At 45.4% G+C, this 20,472-nt stretch overlaps 1 protein-coding gene across 1 annotated transcript in view; it reads left to right on the forward strand.

Moving 5' to 3' along the window:
• The window catches only part of LOC125756237 (sodium/iodide cotransporter-like), a 41,475-nt gene that overhangs the window by 18,543 nt on the left and 2,460 nt on the right, over positions 1-20,472 (forward strand). The window contains exons 2-7 of the mRNA XM_049416547.1: positions 4,455-4,520; positions 11,423-11,474; positions 15,011-15,078; positions 16,740-16,897; positions 18,567-18,707; positions 19,513-19,642. Of these exons, the coding sequence (XP_049272504.1) occupies positions 4,455-4,520; positions 11,423-11,474; positions 15,011-15,078; positions 16,740-16,897; positions 18,567-18,707; positions 19,513-19,642 (615 nt within the window). The remainder of the gene's footprint in view (positions 1-4,454; positions 4,521-11,422; positions 11,475-15,010; positions 15,079-16,739; positions 16,898-18,566; positions 18,708-19,512; positions 19,643-20,472) is intronic.

Consider the following 20,472-nt stretch of genomic DNA (forward strand, 5'->3'; position numbering starts at 1 on the left):
TTTTTTTTGCACACACATTGCACACATATCTATGGGACAGCGCCATCTACACAACTGCAGTTTGCATGCGTCTCTGTGGGACAGCGCCATCTATTGAATGATCGAGCGACGACCGACCAGGTGATGCTGTAAGGAGCTTCGCCCCTAAAATTACGATGATTTATGGCGTAGTGGGTGTCTTGCATGTGTACTTGTATAAGTTGCCCCAATAGAGCCTACAACGGGCTCTAGAAAGACAGCTCTTACATCTTTCGCTGTGACTGTGCTGCGCGTTCCGCGCAGGCCTGGCGATATTTTTATTATGTGTAGGGCTGTTAACTGTTAACTAGGACATACATTCGATGATCACGTTAGCTGTACTCCAGCTGCACGTGCTGCCAGTAGCCGTGTCAATGCACTGTACACGGCTGTAGAAAGCTGGCAGCCGTTGCCAACCATATGTTTTATGCTACGCTTGGCACTTCTGCGCTTCGCAGCAAAAAATATCACAGGTGCTGTGCCCTGTACACACTCGTGCTTTCTATTTTATGAGCGGAACATACCGCCCGATTTCCTGAGCAGATATTTATTTATTTTTTGTGCGTGCGTTCCGGTATTTTCGTCCCGCGCAGTAGTCTTGCTTGCTCCAGCATTAATATGGTTTCACAACACAGAAAAAAATAAAACGAAAGAATAAAAAAAAGATAGAAACTAGGAATTCGTGGCGCGTCCTCCATCTCTTTTTTAAACTCCGCTGCTGACCCAAATGTCGCGGGTTCGAACCCGGGGGCGGCAGTCGCATTTCGATGGAGGCGAAATGTTAGAGGCCCATGTGCTGTGCGATGTAAGGGCAGGTTAAAGAACCCCAGGTGGTCGAAATTTCCGGAACCCTCCACTACGGTGTCTCTCACAATCGAATCGTGGTTTTGGGACGTAAAACCCCAACAATTATTATCATGGTAGATCAGACATCGCAACACGTAGCAGCATAACAGGCGATCGTCACGTCCAGCTAATACGTGACCACCTTCTGCGTCATGACGTCATTACAGAGTACCTTTATCGAAAGCGAAACGCAATCTTGCCATTATTTTGGGGTGCGGGGGAGGGGGGGGTTTACATATTCATAGGACCTTAATTCAGGTACAACACGTAAACACTATCGTGACAGTACCCTTTCCGATGGTAGCGTTTACTTTATCGGGAAAAGTGCAGTCAGTGTGATTACTTTTGCTGAGCGTAATAGCCGGAAATTAGATAATATATTGAGGGCGTATTCCAAGGGCTCCCCTTTAGCACACTTTAGCTTCGTGAATATGGCATAATTTTTACGGCTTGACTGATTTGCATAAACTGTCCATAGGTGCTCTGAACTAAGAGTCGGCTCAGTATTGGTGCGCGAACGCTTATATCGTCAAGGACGTGTGAACAGTCCGTTGTGTGCAGCTTGTGGCTCCTGTGAAACACTTCAGCATCTTATAATACACTGTCCCGCGTTTGCTACGCAGCGGGTTTTGCTGATTAAGGAATATAAATTCCTCGGGTCTAAATTCGCGACCATTGACGATTACCTCTTTCCGAGAGGTTGTGTATCTCGACCCGACCAGGTCCATCGAGCTCTGCTGACCTTTAGGGACCAAAAAGATCTGGCCAACCATTTATAAGCGTTTCTTTTTATTTGTGTGTGTGTGTGTGTGTGTGTGCGTGTGTGTGCGTGTGTGCGTGTGTGCGTGTGTGTGCGTGTGTGTGTGTGTGTGTGTGTGTGCGTGTGTGTGCGTGTGTGCGTGTGTGCGTGTGTGTGCGTGTGTGCGTGCGCGTGTGTGTGTGTGTGTGTGTGTGTGTGTGTGTGTGTGTGTGTGTGTGTGTGTGTGTGTGTGTGTGTGTGTGTGTGTGTGTGTGTGTGTGTGTGTGTGTGTGTGTGTGTTTACCTAATCTTGTCCAAGTATTCGTCATGTTTTCTTTACTTCCTAACTTCCTTTCCTCTGTCTCTTCCCTCCTCCCGAAAGAGCAGGCAGGCGTTGTGCCCCTCTTGGTGGCAGTTGCCAGCTTGCTCTCTCCCTCTTTTCTCTGTGTCCTTGTTCTTGTATGTATGCAAATCAAATAAATAAATAAATAAATAAATAAATAAATAAATAAATAGGTGCTATATTATATAATTTCTTTCATTGCTGCGATTGTCACGAATTCTGTTATCTGTGAAAAGGAGTAGCCGGCGCTATATAAAAGTGATAACATTTCCTAAACAACATATAAAAAAAGTGTGGTTTACAGTAGGTGGTGACTTCCCTTACTGGAGGCGGCTGCTCTTCTTTAAAGGTCGTACACAACTGAAATCACGAGGAAACGAAAATATAGAAAATCTCAGGCTACAATTCAAAAGGTTGGCCAGGTACCACTCGCGTGTATATAAAATCAAGGAATGGAATCGTACACAAGCGCAACCAAGATAACTTGTACAAAAGAGTCTGCAAACTCACACGTAAATCATCCACGTATCTGCATAACAAACAGGACAAAACAAACGAGCAACATTTGAGATAATGAATACTGACATTTTTTCTGTATGTTTTAAGAAATAAGTTCAAAATTGGCCTCGCCAGTGTTTAGCATGCTTCGAATATTTTTTTGTATGTTCAAAAAATTTTTAAACTCTGGAAGTTATTTTTGCTGTAGTTGCGGCTTCAATGATGACCATGGTTCTTTTTTTTTCAGTGGGGCAGGTCCACGGCCTAGTGTTAAATTGGGTTTCAATATTTTGTCTCACCGCATCCTCTTGCGCGCGCCCCCTGATTCTCACGCAGCAACACACGACAGGTTTCAGATACTGAGGGCTGACATGTAGTGATCATTGCAAATTATTTAGAACTCTATAACTCAGGTCACTTTGTTGTCTGAAAACGGTAGATACTGCACGAACTAAAGAGTGAAAAAAAATGTCAGCGAAATTATGTGAAATTATGTGAAATAAGGCAGATGTTTTCGCACTTACGTCCCTATAAGTGCGAAAACATCTGCCTGCAGGCTTTGAAACCAGAAGACTCTGATAACCTTTCGTTTATGTCTTGCAAATTCCTTCCGCTCGCAGCATTTTTTTCACTGCGATATACACTTGTCCTTAACCCTTTGAGACGCTATGTACACAATTGTGTACACCACTTGTATTTGCTATTTGTGTCGACTTGGGGCTAAGAAAGAGCAAGAGAGATTGAGCTTTGGATGAATTGAACCTCCTGCATAAAAATATGTCTTCATTTAACATCATGTTTCAGCGCACTGTTGCATATGATCACTTTGCTGAAGGCGCTATCATACTCGACGAGTCGTGCGACGGGCCGCTTCCCGCGAGCCACGTCAAAAGTATAATTTTTCTTTGCTCAGCATGGAGATAATCGAAAACAAATTTGCACTATATTTCTCGTCTGAGATTTCATTCTGCTTATGCAAAAAGAGAGCACGAATGGCTTCAGAATAAATAGATGTTTGATTACAAAGTTATTAGAAATGATTACTATAACACACATAAATGAACGTATTTACGACATTATTTTTGTTGCAATATAATATCGAGTGCCTTGAAATAACATCGTATCGATTTGACACATTTACAATTCTTCATGTGTGGCGTCTGACAGGGTTAAGACATAATAAATTATGTGTATATGTGTATTAGACGTGCCTTGTGAGCCCTGCGTTGTGTACGAATTGAAGCAGTGTTTCGTGGGATTCGTTATGTACCCGGCGGTCACAGTTGATCGCGACACTGTAGCGGAGGCCGGCTTGCAGTATATAGCAGACGGAAGCGTTCCTATTGTAAAGCTGGACATGGTCATACTAAATGTCACGCACCTGCCTCCTTCTCTGGGACACAACAGTACGGACTCGTGGCGCCTAGTGGTACACGCGACCAGTTCCACGTTGAGATGACAGCCGGTGTAAGGGCCACCCCGCCTCTAAGCCTCCTAAACACAGTTTCCTCCGCCCTAGTAAGAGGTCAAGGAGGGGGGAGCAGACACAAGGTGGATTAAGAGCGCGCGTGTTTTGCCGGTGAAAATCTTGACGGGCTCGCAGTGAGTGGAAGGGTTGAGGTGGAAGAGGAATGAATGAAAGATCTGTATTATGATGGCAGTGTGCCTGCTGAGCAGTTGTAATATTGTGAAGGCTCGCAGAATGTCTTTGAGTATCATCGCTAGTTCACGGTGTATTTAATTTATGTGTTTAGAATTCCGAAAATTTGTCTTCTATTTCGGTCGAATCTCCTGCCTCATGCCTCTGCACTCGAAAGGACGTTGAAAAGCAAGCACTCTTACAAGGATCTCGTGCTTAGGTCCTCAAAAGAATCACCTCCCACAAATTGCAACATCTCCGACGCGGGGTATGTTCCTGCGTCAACATGAGAGACACCATGAGAGCGAGCGCTTACTGTATGAGCGGATATTACTGGCTTTATAACAAAAATGCACGTTTTTCTGTTTCAGTACATCCGCCTGCGGTTCAACTCAGCAATTTCGCTGACAGCATGTGGAATCTACCTGTTTTTGACGGTAAGAAAAAAGAAAAGCTATTTTGATAACACATTGCTTAGTCACGTGTACCATTGTCGTCAAATATGGAGCGTCCCTGAAGCGTTTTTTTTTTAACTTTATACGCGATTACGCCACACCTAGAACAAACCCTTCACAATGCAGCTTAAGCGAAGCACCTTGTCTCAATAGAGCTTCGGGTGAGTAACAATTCCCTCTTTTCAAGCCGTGCTTTTCGTCCTCAACACCTTCGCCTGGCTGTCGGTTAGGGTTAAGCATAGGCGTGCGCAGGGTTCCCCTTCTGGGGGGAGGGGGGGGGGGCGCAGGTTTATCGCGGCGCCTCCCCTACCTATTAAGTCCATGTATGGGGCAGACTCTGCGACCCCCCTCTTAGGTGACTATAGGGGGCATCTTGTGAACAAGCATCTTGTGAACAACGCGACGAACAACGGTAAACGTTTTCTATTCCAGGGCGGCTTGGAAACTCGTTTCAGGAAAGAACAAAACAGTCTTCGCTAAAAAATCTTTGATTTTAAATAAGCGCTATTCATTTATCCTTACTTTGCGGCACTGACCATTCGTCTAAAGCAACAACACACGTACAACGAACGTATATCAAGGCATTTCTTGACACGCTAGCTTGAATAATTATTGTTCAGTGATGCCAAGGAGAGTATAGGGGGTGTTTTTCGTAGTGATTAGGATATAGATATGAAGAAAGTAAAGTGGGCGGAAAGATAACTTACCGCCGGCACGGACCGAACCTGCGAACTTCGAATAACGCGTCCGATGCTCTACAACTGAGCTACGGCGGCGGTCATATACTCCCGCCCACTTTATGGGGTATATATGTGCCCCATAAAATGGACGGGAGGATGACCGCCGCGGTAGCTCAGTTGTAGAGCATCGGGCGCTTTATTCGAAGGTCGCAGGTTCGGTCCCTGCCGGCGGCAAGTTATCTTTCCGTCCACTTTACTTTCTTCACATTTATATCTTAATTGCCATAATGAACACCCCCTATACTTTCCTTGGCAGTATTGTCTGTTAGTTCTCAATAATATTGTGCCTAACAAAGAAGAACGAGCCCTTTAAAGCCATCTTCTTTCCTTTATCGTTCATTGAAAGCGTTAATATCAACACGAACTTGCCTCGAAAGTTTGCGAGTGAGCAAGTCGTACGAAAACGTCGATGGACATGCAGCGGCTTAAGTAAACGCACGTGCGACGCTATACGTAGGCCTCATAGCGTTTGGTAAAAATGAAATCTACCTAGGCAGTGCAAATGCCCTTTGAGCACCTGTCAAGCACCCATCAAAAAGACAAGTCGTCCTTCGAAACGCGGTTTGACATTCCTTATGACAGCTACATATAAAGCCTCCCTGAGCTCTATAAAGCCTCCCTGACTGTTCAGCGTGTCCTCATTTGTCAAACCAGTCTATTTTCTTGTAGAAGGAGCAGATAATGTAGTGACAATCATCTGTTCTGATATGTCACTCTGAGTTTATTGTTTCCGGTCTCAACCGCCATACTTCTTGTCCGTCCGTTTCATGGAATTATCTCATGTCACAACACGCATAGCCTGCTTCACTTACCGCTTCACATGTTTCTTGTTTTTTTTTTCACATATCACAACATTGTGGCGAGGTACAGTGTAAAGCTGCACTGTACACGGGCTTTCCTAATCTCGACACTTATTTCTGGAAACGTAATTGCCTGCTCTGGTATACTCTCTTTTGCTTTCGTTCCCAGACAAGAGCTCACTGAAGTTAATCGGAGTGCTGCGCCACAGCGATCTCATTCTGTCGCCAGTCAGCCGTTAGGAGTACGACTTGACATGTGAAAGAGAAATTGCGTTTGACACACAAACGAGGTCAACCAATCAATAAATTAAAAGCCGACTAACTTCAGTCAGTATACGCTGAGTCTACCTTCCAATTCTGGTTCAAAAATTAAACAAAAAACAACAGCGGCACTGTGTGAGTACGTGCGCTTCAAGCTGAGGTGGTAAACTTCTATACACATGAACGGGCGACACCATCGTAATCTCATTCTGGCTTGTGCGTAATAGCAAGAACTCTCTGCTGGATGCCGCTCGTCTTCAAGCGCTAGGTGTATCGTAAGCACATCGTAGTAGCTCAAAAGTCGAAAGAGAAGGGAAACAGAAGAAGGAAAAGAATGAAGAGGCGTACAAGATTCCGCTCAGCTGTGGCAAGTGCTACATCGGCCGAACTGGCCGATGCGCTAAAGACCGAATGAGGAAGCAGGCAAATATATTGAAAAAAACATGCGAGTGCGCACCTGCATGTCTGCCCATTGCAGGTCTGGCCTTTATGGAATCGCGATTTTCTAAAGTTAGGATCCCAGGCAGAGGTAAGAACAAAACAACGCATCAATGCCTATCATATCCAAACCACTGGTCATACATGCGTCAGTCAAACGTCTGTCACGCTCTATGATTCTGAAATGAGATTGCTAAGTATTTCAGGGTGGTGACACGTGTATCTTGCCTTACTGGCCGTTTTGGTTTTTTTAAGCGTCTGCGCACATCTCGTCTGCGCACGCGTAGTGGCACATCTCGACAGCGACGACTAACGTCCATGATTATGATATAACCGTTGTGGTAGCTGAAGTTGTTAACATATACCTGGACACAACGTATCGTGAACACCGCGCAAAGATGACATCAACGAGCACATAATAAACACTAGTACTCGATATGAACGTCTTTAAAGCGTCGTCAATTAAGGAGAGAAGCGGCACGATGTGAGCTCCCGCCACCCTACGCCTGTGTACATGCATGCACTACCACACTGCACTTCAGCAACACCGGAGGCAGAGGTTTGTAGCTTGAGCCGCGAACGTTTTATCAGTCGGTGATATCGCAGAGGAAGCAGTGGGCGGCGGAGAAACACCGTTGGTGCATGCGGAAGCTGTACTACTCCGACAACGAGCCGTCACACGCAAACACGAAGCGAAAAGCAAAAGAGCGTAACTGCGTCTAGGGCGACTCCCCGATACTATCGCGGCCAGTGTTTCTCGCTGGTATCAAGACGCTTTAAACATGGCCGCCGAGAGCGCGCGCCGACAGGAAACCTGCCGGCGCGCAATCTCGGAGGCCACGCTTTAACTGCGTCGTCGCCGAATCGTAGTCAATCGGCGCTAGTAAGAGTCATGCCGCATTACTTCGCTTCGCCGCTCACAGACGGTGGCACCGCCCCGCACCGCCAACCCACGCCAACAGCGAGCACCGTGCGAGAGAGAAGGCACGTTTGTGGAGTGTTGCGCATCAATCAGCCTCGGTAGCTTAGTCGAAAGAGCGCCGAGCACTTATCGTCGTAGACCGAGAATTCGTAGGTTCGATACCTGGTGCCGGAGCTTTTTCTTATTCCTTTTTTTCTTTCTTATCCCTTAGCGTCCATTTTATCAACGTCATATCCGTGACAAAATACGTCATTGAAGTCTCGGTGGATCCCGGCATAAAACACTTTCGTGTTAAACATTTTAAAAAAGGAAGCCCAACCAACTACGCTCTTCCTTCAGGCTTGGCGCCACTTGTGCAAAGCTGCCATATTTTTTTTTTTCAGTTTTGCCCTACTACTATAAGTTTAGCAAACACCAACTCGCCGAAGCTGAAGTTATGCTGAGTTATATAGTAACCAGCGCCATAGCTATGCCCCAACAACATCCTTACGCTAACAAGATTCTGTGTAAAGAGGTTTTCTTTCCACTACAATAGCAATACATTTTCGCTAACAGTAACAATAAACTATGTCAGCAAGACAAGACGTAATTTGGTTGTGACCTGCTGCATGTCGCTGCTTGTTAAAGCAGTTACGAATGTAGTCCATCCTCTCGTGTTCTTTTGTAGCGTTAGCTGCACCGACCTAGCCGAGCCAGTTTCGCGTGGCTCCTCAAGAGCCGTGCTGCGCATGCGCGAGGATCAGGGATGTCACACAGCTGGCGCACCGGAGCCGGCACCTCCCGCGCACTCCGCCGCTGCCGCAGGTCTGAGCTTTCCAGAGGAGTGACGTCGTAGCCGAGGTAGACGTACTGGCTCTGGCGCACGCGCAGCTATTCGCCTTCGCTGCGCAGTCGCCGTCTGACACTGCGCTAGAGCCGCTTGATAGCGCCTCTGACTGGGGTTTGTCGGTGTCGTTTAGCCATGGAGAAGGAGAGCGCAAATGCTGCTCAACGGCGCAGAAGAGCCGAGAAGCTTGTCTCGTCGGATCCCGAAGTAGTTGCCTGGTAAAATAAATATACGTCTGCCACATGATATGTATACCATGTGTGTAATTGGAGCTGCAGTAAGCATGATAATCAAGCTAATCATAGACAATCGGGAAAGCTATACCAACAGTCAGCTCAACCTTTGCTAACGCTACGTTATCATGACATAGCCAAGCTGAGCCACTTCAACATTTTCTGTATTTGTTTTTTTTTTTGCTGAGAGATAACAAAGTAATGAAAACAAATTGGGGCAAGCTGAATCGGGGCACGCGAGCTAAATGACACAAACAGCAGCTGAATTGAAGTGTAATAGTGGCACGCGGAAGCGACAGCTTTACATCATCTGGGCCACATGCGTAAAACCTGCAACCGTGCCGCCGTTTTGTTCGATTTTTTTTTTCATCGCGAAGTATGTCACGTAAATGATAAAAAGAAAACCCCACGCATAACGCAGAGCGCGAGATTGGGTTCCCTCTGATCTCGTAAAAATATAGGTAACATGCATTACACATATGTGATGTCGGCGCGCCTCTTTCCACCTGCAACTGTGATTCGTGAGCCGCAGCTGTTGGAATGCATGAAAATGGACGGCAATATGACACCGATCTGCGTAGTTCGCTATTCGGCTTCAAACACTGTTAATGGAAGGGATATACGTGTTTATACACGCCGAGTTTATACACGCCGTGTTTATACACGCCAAAAGGCGTGTATGAGCACACCTTTTGTTCCGGCACCATGACAATTCATGTCACATGTATTGTCAAAACTGTAAATAAACTTCAAACATAAGGCGCCTATGAGACAAACGCAAGACGTGACCACGGACTTACTTTTGCCTCGTTGGCGCCTCATTCCTTCCGAACTAACATGCATGAACTAGCACAACAAAGAGAGTTCTGTTAGAAACCTGCGTCGGATTAGATATTGCAAGACGGCGGCTATATTTAAATACGCTCGGAATGATCTAAAAGCGCCGAGGAATTATTCTTTTTTCGCGATAGGCTGCCGTCGTAGTTGAAAAGAATGCTCAAATGCGATGGCCCCGTCTTGCATTGCCGCCGTTTGTCCTTCTATGTAAAGGTGTACACTTGAATAAAATGTGTGTGTGTGTGGGGGGGGGGGGGGGGGGGCAGAGGAGCTGTAAATAAACTAAAGCGGCCCTAATGCAAGACTTAAGGTTCTGAGAGTGGCGCTCGCAGCGACTCTGTTGCTGAACTTGCGATTAACTGTGAGCCGTGTTGTGCTTTTTCTTCCAAGTTAATCCTTATCTTTACACAGTGCAGCATGGCCTTGGCAGCGGGTCGCACTCATGTCCCTGTCGGTCAGGTGTGAAGACCGACTAGTAGTGATGCAGAACTACCGGTAAATTGACTATCGATAGTATCGATAGTTTTTTTTTAAACTATCGATAGTGTAAACAAACTATCGATAGTGCTACTATCGACAAACTGTCGATAGTGCCATCTTTATTATTACTAGCGATATTACTGCCACGCGTGTTTATTGCTTTGTTTTGATGTATTCGTGTTCAGTTACCCACAAAGACTGTTAGCAACGTTTGACGCAGACCGTTATTTCAAGTATTTCAAGACCGTGCCGTAATGTTTGAGAAGCTTCACAATTTTTTGAGATAATTCTGTTAAGACTACGCGCCAAACACGAATAGTCAAGTTTATTCGAGAGCTTACTTGAGCAGCAGCAATAAACCTGGAAGGTTCTATGGCTGATATATGTATAAAGGACGACGCGTTCCACCGATGATCAGATTACTCAGAGGCTGACGACTGCTCCCGCCACTATCAGTGCGCAGCATGTATCGCTTGTATTTTGAGTTTTGATTTTCTGGGCACAAGTAAGCCCAAATAAAGAGCTCCGTATTTCCCGGTCTTGCTGCAGCATTCTCCACTGTCACAACCACTTGACAATACTATCGATAGTGGTGTGAATAATGATGATGATGCTGGCCGACCATATTGCCAAAATATTTGCGATAGCCTACTACTACCTTCGCTTAATTTGTGAGCAATTTTTGGCAAAGAAATTAATTATTTCCTCCGTAAAAATGGCGGAATATATCCATCAATAAACTCGTATCCAAAAGCAACCAGTTACACCTTACAATTAACTTCATGATATTTTTTTTATTTTGAAATCACGAAATGCAATATCAATTTGAAGCCGCGCAGTCCCACCGCATGTAAAGGCTTCCTTTCCGCTACAGCTGAACAGTTTGACTTTATGATCATGTGTCAGCAAAGCACTCTGGTGAAGAACGCAATGATGTCAACTTTCTTGCCCTTCGGCCTGCTCCTCCGGCTCCACTATGTACCACGCGCGCGGAAAACCAAGTTTATTCTGCAGTGAGTCCGCGCTGTTGATTTTATACTATCGATAGTACCATCAAATTTTTTACTATCGATAGCGCTATCGATAGTATTTTTCACCATCGATAGTTCGATAGTGACTCAGCTATCGATAGTATCGATAGTATTATCGATAGCTCTGCATCACTACCGACTAGACCATAACGCCATGTTATTATTTTCGTTCTAGAAAACCTTGGAACTTAGAAACGTTCTGTATTGTACTAAAATTCCTCAGAAACTGATATTCTTTCTAATGTGCTCATAATATTTTCTTATAACTTCTATTTACGTAATAAGAACTAACTTTACTGTTACTCCTTGTTTTCAGCAAAGTATCGGCGCACTGTCCATATTCGCCGCCAGCTTGACCATCGCCACAAGTAAGTATTAATAAAACAAACATTATATTGAAGATTATGTTGATGTACGTCATCTTGTATTCTAAAAAAAGAGTGCGTTAGCGTGAGACACTGAGACAGGCTGCAAACACAAGAACTCTCGTATGCGTTTGTGTCAGGCCTTCTTTATTGATATTCGCAGTACAGTCAAACCCGGTTATACAGAACTCGGGTAAATCGAACTATCTTCTATGTCGAGCTGTTTTCGGATACGACAATGCTTTAGCGCCAATGCATAGAAATATCGGCGGCTACATTGAACACATATAGCCGGGAACACCTACATACATCGAGCATTGGGCAGCGCCCAAGAAGTTGGCTCTCCCTCACAAGAAGTTGGCGTTCCCTCACTGGGGAAGGGGGGGGGGGGCTTGCCCGCATGCATTTTGGAGAGCGAGCGGTGCGTTAATTAAAGGGGCCATGACATCCAATTTTCTATCATAATCTCTGTTACGTTGGTTAATCGTTGCGCGTTCACAAATGAAGTGGCGAAATTTTCTCGCGCTTGGTGGAGTCCTTAATTCGTTGTTCATATCTTTATAACACTTCGAGCCACCTGGAGTTGGGCAACACTGGCGCACTCGCGAGTCGTGATGTAACAAGCTGCTTGCTGTGCCAGTGTCCGCATTCCGACGCACGATTATGTTCCGTTGTCAGCTGCGCGTGCAGTCGAGCTATTTCATGTTTATACAGCTTGACACCGAAATTGAACGATTCGCAACAAATGAAACTCTGCTTTCACGACGGCTATGCTGCATGCAGTACATGACATCCCACACGCCATGTCGAAATGGCGGTCACCTCTGTGGGCGGCGTTTATAGCCGGTGACTTCTGGGGCATATTTTGCACGGAAATATGCTTTTACGGTACATTTTTCATATATGTGCAGCCACATGGACCTCCTACTGCATTTTTTTTTTACTGAAAACAGCAATTTTTTGGGTGTCATGGCCATTTTAAGAAAGGGACCGCGCAGCGCGAGTAGTAACTACCACTTGCCATCACGTGCTTTCTCCCATGATTCATCGCTGTCATGCCTATCCTTGCGTCGTGCGCGGTCGCCGTTCGCTTCGCGAAAGAGCAAAAGACGCTCGCAGACTATTTACCGCGCTAATTTATTCGCCAGTGCACGTATTTAGAAAGTTAGAAAATAAAAATCAATCGCCTATGAGATGCGCTGTCTCCATCGGTACCGTATTTTCTCGCATTAAGCTGACCATTGCATATGACCCGCACCCCAACAGAAAACGTCGAAAAAAATATATATAGAAAAAAAAAGAAATAATCCCCGCTATTGCCGTGAAGCCACTTTCCTTTCTTTACTGTGGAGCCGCGCCGTGAAACCAACTTGCGCACCAAAAATGCGGTAACTTCCTCAAAAGCGTTACATCGGATTATGCGATATTTCAAACTAATTTCTCACCCCCCCCCCCCTTTTTTTTTACAAGCTCGATGTATGCGTATTTAACTGTAACAGACGTTTAGAATGTCACGTCATGCAGGCAGGACGAGCCATTGTTGTAAAAGGTGTGCAAGGCGGGTATGGTGTATACAGTGCGACCAAGTTAGTATATGCGTAGTCGTTGTCGGAGGCGTACATGCGAGGAGTAGCGTATTACTATTAGAGATATGCACGTATGCTCAATCGAGGAAGAACGTTCCGTGTTCCAGCCACAGCCTGTCCAATGCCCCTCCGGTGACGTGGAAGTGCAGTCAATCATGAGGCGTCGCTTGCACTTCGTATCTTCGTAAGCGTTAACGGGCTCGCGCTCTAAGGCGGTAACTCTAGACGACGCCCAATACCCAAAGGTGCCGGTGTGCTTCCCGTCCGCCCAGTGCGGCGCAGCTCCTGTAAAATGCTCCCTCTCGCTTAGCTGCAGAGGAAGGAAGTTGACAAACGCGCAGAACAGCTCGCATTTTGAAGCTCACACTGCACGTGGTAGTGCACACATAGGCCCATTGTTCTCGCAAAAAAAAAAAAATACCGTCTATAATTGCAACTTTGGAGCTTACTTGCAGTCCAATGTGTTCTGATTTCGGACCTATGAGGACATGAAGGCCACGATTGGGATTTCTTTTTTAAGGTCAACAGTCGATGTGCGAGACTGGGACAACCAGTTTCATTTCTATGCTAACAATATTAGGTGGGATATACTTTCTTTTTAGGGGCGTATAATTTATGGCCATGTCGTCCTTTTGCTCTCTCTCATTATGACGACGTCTTAGCTATGGCTTGAAAGAAACACGTTTTTCTTCTCACTCTTGTTCATCGGTATGAGGAACAAGTGACACTCTTGTTTCTCCACTTCCGGTGGAGCACTTACTTCCGGCTTCCTGAATATTCACAAAGCATGTTTTTAAAACTAAAAATGGTACTAAATCGACGGCTCTGGTTCAAGTCGAAGAGCTATAATGCATACAAATGATATCAGATCATGACTTTACCTAAGATAAGGGCCAATCACCTGTCAGAAGGAATAATGAAAATTAATTAAATGAGTTCAGAGCAGAAGGTTTTCGTGTGAGCAGCTGGGACAGCTGCGACACATTAACCCCGATCTCAACCAACAGCTTCTTTCCGCTTGGCCCCTGAGATCCGCGTCGGCAGTGCGACGAAATACGAATTTAACCCAAGGAATACACCAGGGCCAACTAACGCCGAGGTGCGAGTGGCGCTATTAGACACCTAAGCGAATGAATAGGGTCCCCTCCAGTTTTAGTGCGATAGCAATTGTATGGACAGTCTCGGCTGGATTTTGCCGTCGCCGTCGCCGCCTTCATGCACCGTATACGTATGTGTGTGTGCGTGTATATATATATATATATATATATATATATATATATATATATATATATATATATAGTATATGTATATATAGGTCTTAAAGAAAAATAAAATAATTCAGAAAAATGCTTCCGAAGCGCGGAATCGAACCAGCGACTTCTCGTTCCGCAGCGCGTGGCGCTAACCACTACGCCACAAAGCGCAGATCGTCCAGGTAGCAAAGGCGAGCGTTATATACACACCCTTTACCGCTGGCAGGACTCTGAGACGGAAGGCGCTTATAAACGTTTCTTCATTACCAGCGAGATGACGCGAGAAGCGCAACGGGCGCATTTAAAAGTCGTCGGCCAGCTCGCTCGCTTCTAATCTTTCCGCAGGGAGAACCTTGTCCTTCCGCTGTCTGCCCGTGCGGTAGTTGCTGCCGGGGGGCAGATGCTTCAGCGCGTCCATCACGGGCCGCATTTCTTGCTATCGCATTCATTGCTTCGCCCTTGCAGCGAAACTGTGACTTTTTTATTATTCCTGATACGGTTTTTAGTATCTGTGTCTAATTCCCACGGAGTTCCTTTGTGCGCAGCCGACATGCTAGATTTGAGAAATAACCTCTCATAGGAGTATCTGTAGTGTTTATGAAGACTCGATGCATGTTTGACGTCCACATTTATCATTACGAGTACATTCTATAGCTGTACTGTTTTCTTATGTTTGTATGCTTTCTCTTTCGTATTTCAGTTTTCGGGGTACCCCTCTTTTGGTGTAACATCGTAATCGGAGTATGCGGAACGCTGTACACGGCTCTTGTAAGTATTGCTGCCCAGTAAGCTTGGCGCAATATTATTGTAACCTGTCCTGTCAAAATATTATTACGAACAACTCTTCGGTGTAGAACGTGAGTAACGGGTTTTTAAAGTTATGTTGTTAGTAGCATTTCACTTACATTTTTAACAGCCAGGTGACGAGCAGTAGACTTCGCAAGCATGCACACATTTTTTTTTATTTTTAATCATTTGAAAAAAAAAAATCACAGCATATCCACGGGGTGAATGATGATGAGTGGGGCGAAGCTACGGAGGGAATCATCTGTAAACCGTGAAACTCTTCCGTGAAATGCGCCCAGTACATAATATAAAGAGTGTGAAACATCGTGTATATATTAAACATCAAACTTTTATTGTATACGTGTCCCTTCATTATCACTTGTGATCGGTGAAATGTCCGCTCCCGAGCGAAAGAGCGCCAAGAGCGACCGCACTGTGCGAATTAAAGGCAAGGCTAGAGGGAAGACAGGACGCGCGTTCCACGACGCGAGGTCGGTAGCATGCCCAACGAAAGCCAACGGAACGCGATCGTGCAAGCTTCGCATCGCCTCATGGTTCCATTTAGCGTAGCTCAAGGTGTGCCTTGCGTTTTTCGTGAGTAAACGTTGAAAGCTCACTAGAGTGTATCGCCCGCAAAGTATGTCTTTTAGTGTGTCGTATGTTGTTGACGATAGTAGCACTACTTCACTTACATTTTTAACAGCCAGGTGAAGAGCATTAGACTTCGCCAGCATGCACACATTTTTGTTTTAATTTTTAATCATTTGAAAAAAAATAATATTGCGATACTCTTCGAGGGACACTTATTTAGACATGGTAGAACTTCGAGAGAAGATGGACGCCTAAAGAGAAGAAAAAGTCGACTTTTCGAAATGTTGGCTCCAGTGACACCGCCTGTTTAAGGATTGTTCAATTTACACTTATTTAGGCATAGACGTCAATGAATACGTGCAAACAGGCTTTTCCTATATCCTACTACCTTTGAGCCCAGAAATTTTCATCTAGACGTGTTGTATTTTCACAGTATGAGTGCACCGCATATTGTAAGAATCTTGTCGTGGATTTTTTTTAACTACTGCATTTATTAGATGGACTTCGTTGCTAGAGCTTGCTATGCGAGATTGTGCAGTGGTAACTAGTATCACGGAGGGTGAACCACTCGCTCGAACTGCTTGCCTGAACGAGTGCCCTTGTAACATTTTGTATTTCCCAAAGTGTACCTCTCTCTATTTCGCGTAGGAGCAATGAGCCAGTATCCCATTCCTCTCTTTCTCACTTTTCTGTCTCCCCTTACCCCTTCCCCAGTGGAGGGTAGCAAACCAGATATGTTTTCTGGTTAACCTCCCTGCCTTTCTGCATTACATTCTCTCTCTACTGTTGCCAGTACAGCAACAGTACTGTTGCCAGTACTGCTGCTCTACTGGCAACAGCCGGTACTGTTGTAGTGTAAGCATCATCTTTAATTGGACATGTTAGTATATGTTCAAAGAATTTGAACAGTACGAAAGTGTTATACAGGGGAGAGAAGGAGTTGCATTCTGTCATTTGCGATTTTGCGTTCTTACAACGTGTATATGAACCTGCAGCTGCTTGATATACTCTATTTTCTCGTTCTTTTTCTATCTCTTCTTTAAACCAACCAGGGAGGACTGAGAGGCGTCGTGTGGACAGACTGCATGCAACTCGTCTTCATCCTGCTCGGTCCCGTCACGGTCATCGCGAAGATCATTATAGATTCTGGCAGTTCTATAGGCGCCTCGCATGCACTGCGCGAACTGGATCTTCGCACGTACATTGCAAAGTGAGTTTACTCTTCGTTGCGTCCGAATCGCATTTACATGGGGGTTTCACGCACTCGTATAATTACGAGTGGCCAATAAAATAGAACGACTAAGAGGCGGAGGGGCGAGTTGCATGAAGCCGACACGGCTGTGGCCGGACAACGAATAGAGGTGTGTGTGTGTTGGGGGGGGGGGGAGGAGGGGGGGGGGCTCTGCAGGCACAAAGAAAAAATTCGGCGAATTGGCAATATTGTACAAAACTGGCACAGAAATCAAGTTTATTTTCAGCACGCATGCCACTAAGTTGCAATTTACAAAGATATCTTGCAAACAAGCAAAAGGAAAAACTGTTTCAATGCGGCTTTTGGTGCTTAAGGGCTAGGTCACCCACTGTCATGTCCGCGGGCAAGCGGCATGTCGACACAAAACTCGAGCCAGTTCACCGTGACCCTTACTCGCGTAAAGGACGAGAAGAGTCGCCCATTGTGGTGGCGGGGGGGGGGGGGGGCGTAACCCTTGACATACACTTGGAGATTCTTGGATGAAGGTCCTTCGCTGACCTAGTTTTCTTCACCCTTTTCTTGGACCTGTGCAAAGAAAGGAAGTGGAGACGTTATCTGGCTCAGTGTGAATTTGGAGGACAATACCCCATTTGAGGTCAGAACTGCCATGTCGGCCTTCAGATAAGTACTGACAAGGAGACCGGATTAGGGGGGGGGGGTTGACCTCGTGCCAGGGGCCGCATAATACTGCCTGCGGACCGCCGGTTTCCGACCCCTGATTAGCGGAATAAATGGTGAAATAAACCATTGAACCAAAGAAAATACATTCGTTTCGTGTAAAGCCCTTCAATATTCTCTGTAAACTCGAGGCAGCTCGCATGCCACCGAAACGGTGCATAATGTGTGACAGAGCAAGAAAAATTTGAGTATCTGTAACTATAACTAACGCGTATAGACTGACGCGATTCCCAAAGGATGCGCGCATATTAAACGACACGTTGTCTTCACTGTATTCACTGCCGTGGATATTCTTTCTCCATTGCGACGAAGACGTGGTTTGCCCGGCTCGCATAATGTTGTGGAAACAGGTTATAAATTACGCGAAAAATTGTCGGAGAGTAAATCCGTAGATGGCATAACGCGCAACGCCCATATGGCTAACCGCACTGTAACCCCTTCACGCTCTAAGTGGAGAACAGCATCCCGCTTTTTTTTCATCCCCCCTCCCACTGTACTAGAATATTAGTATCATTTCCCTGTACAAAATTCACAATCTGAAGTTCGGTAAAAATGTGGTGGAAAAAACATCCTTACACTGAGATTGAATGGACGCAATGTTCCTATAACTACAGATAATCAACATTAGTCAACACTACAGCCAGCATTAGGAATAATTTAGCCATATTTAGCCAACAAAAACGACTATTTAGCCAACGCTAGTGAGCATTAGGTAGTGCTAACCATGGCTTGCAGTATATGAGTCAATGCGGTGGTTAACACATATTCACCGAACCTCGCTACAGAATGCGCGCTGTACAGGTCCGGAAAGGCGTTGCATTCAAGAAAATCACTTGCAAATTACGACAGCATCATGTAACTCCCCAGTGGTAGAGTTAACACACTGTAATGGCGGACAGCTGATGCATATCGGTCGTCTGATGTTCCTTTTTTTCTTTTGTTTTTCAAGCGTAAAGCTGGATATCACCCACGACGAGAACGTCTGGTCAGCCCTCGTAGCATCTACGACGGCTGCCATTTACCGAGTTGGTTTGGACCAAGTTGTTGTTCAGAGATGTATGGCTTCACGAACACTTGGCGGTGCTCAGAGGTACGTACGAGCTGCCCACCAGAATGGCTGAGGGTGCTTTGGAAACAAAGATTCGCGCAGCGACCATCGACAGATAGCGAAGCAACGTCTGTTACAACTTCAATTAGTTAATTATCGGAAGCCAACACTCGCGCCTAACGTGTTTCGTGCTTTTTATTTGACGTTTAGACAATCTTGCCTCCTGTGGAACAGCTTCTGTGCCTCGAGAAAAAAAAGCGGCTTAATTCATAGTGTAACTATGCGGCCTGAATTATTCATGTAATGGGATCTCACCTGACTTGAATGAAACCCTATGTTTTCTAGACGACGTGCTCTCTGAACGAATTGAGCTTTCACATTTAGTTTTCGTGGGTACAGGCTGTATTTTACAAATTAAATCAGTTCTAAGTGCCTTCGCATCCTCGTATGGCGTGCGTGCATTCTGATATATCACAGTCGACCGTTACAACCAGCAGACCCGTAAGTTGACGTAAATATCAGGCGAGAGGTTGCTCACTTAGCAGCTATCCTCAGAAATTACTTTGTACGCGAAAAAAACACACATTAAAATCAAATGAACGAACGTTCTGTACGTAAGATGTATTGCGTCATCAAGGGCAATAATCAGCCCGGTCGACCACAAGGACGTTGCGCATTAGCAAAAGAAACACGCGCGCAGAAAAAGCCACTCGTTCAGTATCGACAAGACAGAATCAATTCATCTCACGTTTTGGGAATTTTGTCATGTAGGTAAGGTTTCAGGAGCAGCTACTGGATATATATTAGCGGTTGAAGAATGAATCTCTTGCTTATTCTTTTTTTGCAGAACCGTCTTAATGGGATCATTCATGCTCGTCGCCGTTTACGCCGTCAATTTAGCTGTCACTGTGGCTTTGATAGTATGGTTCTGGGGCTGTGACCCGAAGTTGTCCGGAGCCATCGAGAGCTATGATCAGGCAAGTCAATATATGTCGCAAACTTCGCGTGTAAGAAAGGGGAGTACTTGGGTTACAGCTTGTGAAGTGTATTTACGTATTCTGCTGTGCAGGAGGCAGTAAGGCAGAAAGGCCACAGTGTGATTTGTGCCTCGTGTTGCATAGTGGCAGATGTCACTTTTTTTTAGGGGCGAAGCTCCTTAAAGCGGCACCCGTTCGTCCCTCGTAGTGCATAACCAGTCGTAACGCTAGTACCAGATCTTGACCTCCAAGGTGGTGCCGGTGGGAGATTTCTCCTGTGCGTTGTTGAACAATAAAAAATTCGCAGCGTGCGCGTTAACTAAAAGCCGAATTATTCTGTCTCTCATTCCCATTAGCAGCCATTGGCATGTTCCAGTAGGAAACGTTAGTAGAAGTAGAAGTGTAAGTGTTAGCTAAAAGCCGACTTCTTCTGTCTCTCATTCCCATTAGCAGCCATTGTTTACCTCCAAGGTAGTGCCTGGTGAGATTTCTCCTGTGCGTGATTAAACAATAAAAATTTTGTTCAAAACGCCGTTGATTGATGAAATAAACCAACGAAAGACGCCAGATGTTTTCTAAAAGCAAAACGAAAAGACGCCACAGGTTTCTAAAGCAAAACGAAAAGACGCCAGCTGCTTAACGAAAGACGTCAGATGTTTTCTAAAGCAATGGTTTTCTAAACAATGAAAATTCACAGCGTACATGTAAAATAAAGTGAGCTGCAAGTCGTCATAACTCTCATCGAACCTTTAGTATAAACGCGCCCGATCTCACGTCGGTGATGATGTACTGGGCAGAATTCACGGAAGATTCACGGTTTACCGATGAAC

The sequence above is a fragment of the Rhipicephalus sanguineus genome, chromosome 6 (genome assembly GCF_013339695.2).
Source record: "Rhipicephalus sanguineus isolate Rsan-2018 chromosome 6, BIME_Rsan_1.4, whole genome shotgun sequence".
NCBI lineage: Eukaryota > Metazoa > Arthropoda > Arachnida > Ixodida > Ixodidae > Rhipicephalus > Rhipicephalus sanguineus.